Source organism: Drosophila subpulchrella, unplaced genomic scaffold (assembly GCF_014743375.2).
Source record: "Drosophila subpulchrella strain 33 F10 #4 breed RU33 unplaced genomic scaffold, RU_Dsub_v1.1 Primary Assembly Seq422, whole genome shotgun sequence".
Taxonomy (NCBI): Eukaryota; Metazoa; Arthropoda; class Insecta; order Diptera; family Drosophilidae; genus Drosophila; species Drosophila subpulchrella.
This window is the reverse complement of record NW_023665638.1, coordinates 944,726-950,615: the sequence shown is the minus strand read 5'-3', so window position 1 is coordinate 950,615 and position 5,890 is coordinate 944,726. Positions and strand designations below refer to the sequence as shown.

At 43.6% G+C, this 5,890-nt stretch overlaps 1 protein-coding gene across 1 annotated transcript; it reads right to left on the bottom strand.

Annotated features, from left to right (window-relative positions):
• Positions 1-2,008: 2,008 nt before the first annotated feature.
• LOC119562338 lies at positions 2,009-3,458 on the bottom strand. Its single transcript, XM_037875505.1, has 2 exons — positions 2,969-3,458; positions 2,009-2,910 (listed from the first exon to the last, which is right to left on the bottom strand). The coding sequence occupies exons 1-2, from the start codon at positions 3,138-3,140 to the stop codon at positions 2,555-2,557; spliced, it is 528 nt and encodes a 175-aa protein (XP_037731433.1). The 5' UTR covers positions 3,141-3,458; the 3' UTR covers positions 2,009-2,554.
• Between the last annotated feature and the right edge of the window lie 2,432 nt (positions 3,459-5,890).

Here is a 5,890-nt window from a genome sequence, read left to right as displayed (position 1 = left end):
TCGTCTTCTCGGCAGATATTGTCAAAATATACCGACAAATCTTGGTGGCTGCCAACCATTGTGGCTATCAGCGTATTGTTTGTAGAGAAGATGAAACAACTCCTATTAAACACTATGAACTGTCCACGGTAAAATACGGCCCATCCTGCGCACCATTTTTGGCAGTGAGGGTCCTGGATCAGTTAGCTCACGACCATCAACACGATTTTCCTACCGCTGCACGGATCTTGAAGGAGCAGTTTTATGTGGACGACGTACTGACGGGAGCACATACCGAGGAGGAGCTCATTCGCAATCAAAATGAGTTGATCCAGTTGATGAAATGTGCAGGCATGGAACTTGGTAAATGGGTTTCCAATTCATCACGTGTCGCTGACAGATATCTCGCAACAGCCGAAGTACAAGGCAAAGGATCCAATTCTACAGCAAAAGTTCTTGGTATTCATTGGGATCCAGAAGAGGATATGTTATACTACAAAGTTTGCCTTACAACAAATCCGGACAACACCAAACGCCAAGTGCCACGGTTTGTCCAAAACAATAAAGATCACATCGAACTGCATGGATTTTCAGATGCCTCCATCAAGGCATATTCCGCAGTCATCTATAGCAGAGTGGTGCGAGCAGATGGCACCGTATCTGCTTCACTCATAGCAGGAAAAACCAGAGTTGCTCCGCTGAAGCAGCAGTCTCTACCGCGTCTTGAACTGTGTAGCGCTTTGCTACTGAGCCGACTGTTCTTATCAGTCAAGGCTGCGCTACAACACAAGGACATTAAAGTTCATGCATGGTGTAACTCAACCATAGTCTTGGCTTGGCTTTCACATCCACCATCTAAGCTTAAAACATTTGTAGCTAACAGAACCTCAGAAATACTCGAAACCTTACCGCGCAACGCATGGCATCATGTAAACACAAAGGAGAATCCGGCGGACTGTGCCACTCGAGGAATGCTTGCTTCAGACCTTCTTCATGCCTCTTTGTTTGCCTTGTAACATCAGCCATACATTTGGAACTGGCCACCGATCTAAGTACAGACACATTCCTGGCATGTCTTCGGCGTTTCATGTCCCTTCGAGGAAAATGCTCACAGATCTTCAGCGACAACGGGACGAATTTTGTTGGTGCCAAACGGGCATTAGATGAGATGCAGCAATTTTTATCTTCGCAGGAGCATCAACTCAATCTAACACAATCGCTGGCCAATTATGGAATTAAGTGGAGCTTTATACCTCCCCATTCGCCACATTGGGGAGGAAAGTGGGAGTCATCAGTACGTTCCGTCAAACTACATCTGCGTCGAGTTGTGGGAAAAACTGTTCTGTCCTTTGAACAACTGCAAACTCTGATTGCTCAGATCAGTGCAGTGGTGAACTCGCGACCGTTATACTATACACCTGACACTGACCTTAACTACTTGTCTCCAGCCTATTTTTTAATTGGGCGCCCATTCACAACTGTTCCAGAGGGAGATCTGACTCATTTGCCGATCAATCGTCTGGGTTATTGGCAGCTTTTGCAATCGATGTATCAAGGGTTTTGGAAACGCTGGCACCAAGAGTATTTAACATCCCTGCATCAACGTCAAAAGTGGAGCAACAAGGAACGCAACATCGCTGTAAACAATGTAGACCCGTCAAGGTCTCAAATCTCCCTCCAGCAGCTTGGATACTAGCCCGTGTAGTGGGAGCACATCCTGGACCAGATGGACTTGTTCGCGCTGTAAAACTTAAGACGTGTACTGGAGAGATGACCCGACCCATCACCAAGTTAGCTGTACTGCCTAATTCTGAAACATTGCTTCAGCGAAGCCCGGGCTGTTGATGAACGAATTACATCCGATATTTAATTTTGAATCTTATTCTCTTTTTGGTATATGAAATACTAACTTTGCCCTTTTAATATATTTTGGTGCTGCGTCACACTTTAGAGATTTTTTAGGACTTAGTGTTAAGACTACAACTGAAAGCATCGGACACAAGAAAAATGTGATAAACTTAATAATTGAAATACAGTCCACTCAAATCGGGAAATAAAACGTTTTTATTCTTCACCACATTGATTTTTACTTAATCAGTGCAAACCTTTTCCGGTTAATTGATTCTCTCTATCGCGAGTATAAGTAATACTTTTTGAAGACAACCTGAACATTTTGTCAAGAAATATTCCGTTTTTAGTGCCATCGACATTGTCTTAAAATTTTTCGGAGAATGTGGGAATTAAATTAACTTATTAGCTTTATGAATTTTCCGGTAGTTTTCCATGTTTAAAACTGCATCCGTACCAATCTAGGGGCAGTGATTAGATAACAGCCATCTTAGCTTATAGCTGAAAAGCCAGCAGTAATTTTCTTTGAATTGTCCCCTTCGCTTCATTTGAAATTGCAGCTTGGCATTGCCGTCGTCAATGGCTAAGATGCGGAGAAGTTCTCTATTGCGCTTGAACGATCTGCCATCTCAGCTAACTTCTGCGTGCTGCAAATTGAGGGAGCCACGCGTATTCCCACACCCAAAGGTGTGGTGTACACATAGGGATCGCAGTCCAATGTACTTTGTCATCCGTAGTAGAACTGTGAGCCAACGGCCACGCCGGTTGAGAGAGTGCGTGGGGCGGTGCCGTCATATGAAGGATGCGGCTGCAAAATGCTTGGCTTTGCGCGTCGCAAAGTCGATGTGCCCTGACCAGGCATGGACACATTATTTTGTGAACTGACATCAACGGCTAGCGGCGAGGATATCGTATTTGGTTGCGGTTGGTGCGCTGGCTTGCTTCCATTCAACAAGGTCGGCGGTGTTGCGGTACTCTTCTGCCGTTGATGCACACTTATGCTGTCGGTGTTAATGATATACCCGCCTCTGATTGATGGTGCTGTCGTATACGTTCCCAGCGAGGTAATGGGTACCGTTGGACCTTGCAAGAGAAAACGACATTGGAATAACAATCGAAGTGCACCGGTGAGATAACTTACTTATTGGACTGTTACTGGTGGCGCTGGTTCCAATTACGACAGCCGATGTCAGAACGCCCGCTACCGGACCCTGACCGCCTGCACTGCCAACACTCGTGGTGACAAAAGGTCCCTGGGCTACGCCGATGAGGTCAGGTGACTGACGAGTCGCCATTAGAAGGGAATTAGGCATAAGCTCGGCGCCAGGTCCTTGGCTACTCACCGGAGGTAACTGGTTGGGAGACAAACCAGCGTAAAGGCTACTAGCTGGAGCGTACGTCAGGTAGAAGCACTACCCTAGTTACGAAAATTATTATGGAGAAAACCACTCCCAGTGAGCCCAAGACAATAAGATATAAATATAAACGTTCCTGGTCATCTGTTAAAATAAAACATCGAATAAAAGTGGATCGATATTAATATATGAAAACATGGAAAAACGCTATAGTCGAGTACCTCGACTATCAGATACCCGTTACTCAGCTAAAGGGACCAAAGGGAAATGGAGATATGCAAGCAGCAAAGCGAGATTGAAATGCGCCACATATCGGCGGTAGACAGATTTAAGCGTTATGGGCGTTGGAGTGGGCGTGGCAAATTTTTTTCGGTCAATCGATAGGTATTGATGAGACCAATACAGTTCAGTTAAAATTTTGTATCTAGCATGAAAATTGTGGGCGCCACAGGCCTGGGCGGTTTGTGGGCGTTAGAGTGGGCGTGGCATGAAGTTTGTGGGCAGTTTGTGGGCGTAAAAGTGGGCGTGGCAAACTTTTTTTTTTATCAATCGTATAGGTATTGATGAGAACAATACATTTTAGTTAAAATTTGTTTTCTAGAATCAAAACTGTAGGAGCCACAGTTTTGGGCGGTTTGTGGGCGTTAGAAAAGGCGTGGCACTCTACTGAAACAAACTTGCGCTGCGCAGGAATCTCAGGAATCTGCATGCCTAATCCCAGTATTGTAGCTCTCATAGTTTCCGAGATCTCAGCGTTCATACGGACAGACGGACAGACGGACATGGCTAGATCGACTCGGCTAGTGATCCTGATTAAGAATATATATACTTTATGGGGTCGGAAACGCTTCCTTCTGCCTGTTACATACTTTCCGACGAAACTAGTATACCCTTTTACTCTACAAGTAACGGGTATAATTAGAGGCATTGTTCCCTAAGGACAAGTACTACTTTGCCTTCGTTGTGATTATAGTTCCCACGGAAACAATGAGAACACAACAAATTAATTGGTCTGGTTGATTGGTTCTTTGACTTTGATAACTGACTGATCCTGATGGCTTGACTCCTCGTGATTGACTGATCCAGCTGCCAGCGCTCTGCGGCCTTATATATGGCCACCTGTAACCGTTACTTCCCTTTTGCGCATGGCCAGCTCCAAAGTTCGTGAATCCTGTTTGACCCCTTTGTCCTCTGCCCACGACTTTCAACTTAAGTCCTACGTCTTGGTGCCATCTTGCCGATTCGCCTGTAGCATGTGGCATGCAGGAGCGCCATCCCGCTGCTGAGACGTGAAAGTTCTTCTATTGGTCCAAAGGTCAAGGCAGAGTCCAAAGTCCGATACTTTGAAAATAAGAACAAAATCTTATTTTAGTTTTTACAAAATATTCATAAGCTTGGGGGCTAGGTTTTAGAGTTATGGGCGTTTGTGGACATTGCAGTGGGCGTGGCACCCTACAGAAAGAAATTTGCGCTGGGAGTCCCAAGAATCTGCTTGTCAAGTCTCAACATTATAGCTCTTATAGTTTCCGAAATCTCTGCGTTCATACGGACGGACAGACGGACATGGCTGATCAAGAATATAAACACTCTATAGGGTCGGAAACGCTAACGCTAACGCGGAATACCTAATTTTTTTTATGAACTGCCTGAACTGTTTTTAGATTGTTTAAATCTTAAAAATTATCGTTTATAACACTGTGCAACATTCTCAGGGATTAGGAGAGCAACTGCAGTTTGGTTTTCAAGTTCTAAAAGTTCTCATCGAATCGAGTCAGACCTCATTTAGCGTTCCTCTACGTTATCTCGCGATTAGAAATTAAACCAATGCACTACGGTCAAGAAGCCGTTTTTTTTGGCATAAAGTCGAAAAATTGAATTACATAGTTCAAACTTCACACATTTTATTGTTATGGCATTAATAATTTGTGAAAAAAAATTGGGCCAGTGCGACCACGCCCACGCTTGCCGCCCCTGCAAACTGATTGATAGTAGATTTAGAATAAATATATATTATTTCCTGCTCTAATAATTATGAATGTAACTATTAAAATTACTGATTTTTTTGTCAATTTCCTTTATTGTCATGGATTCCACAGCGTTTTTATTAATTTTGGTGTATATCCAATCCGATACACATTGAATTTTTCGATTGTTGCTGCGCCATAATTCGAAAAGTTCGCTGTGAGTAAACTCAAACGTGCCTATATATTACCAAAATGTGAGAAAAGGGGAACGAACGGGGATGAGTTTTTGGTTTGTGGTTAAAGACAACACTCACAAGTACAATCTGGACCAATTAGTTGCTTTAAGCATGGAACATCTTATTAGTTATTTAATATAACTTATATTCCACGAAACACGAATCACGCATGTTAGTTTTCTAAAAAAATACACATAAATTGGACATTACACAACACTAAATACCTAGAACTATACATAAAATAGCAATATACACTAAATAGTGAAGATTGCTTTCCATAATTTAGTTGAATTTTCTGGACCAATTTAACGCGTGTGGCACAACATAAAGCAACTAAATATTTTGGAGCAAATTTCTGTTCGGAAATCAGCTGATTCCAATTACGACAGCCGATGTCAGAACGCCCGCTACCGGACCCTGACCGCCTGCACTGCCAACACTCGTGGTGACAAAAGGTCCCTGGGCTACGCCGATGAGGTCAGGTGACTGACGAGTCGCCATTAGAAGG

Bases quoted from the DNA above. Each gene is read 5' to 3' on its own strand.
- LOC119562338 (XM_037875505.1), bottom strand. From the start codon at position 3,140: ATGCCTAATTCCCTTCTAATGGCGACTCGTCAGTCACCTGACCTCATC. The intron at 2,911-2,968 runs GTAAGTTATCTC...TTCTCTTGCAAG, and splicing joins CACCAGTAACAGTCCAATAA to GTCCAACGGTACCCATTACC.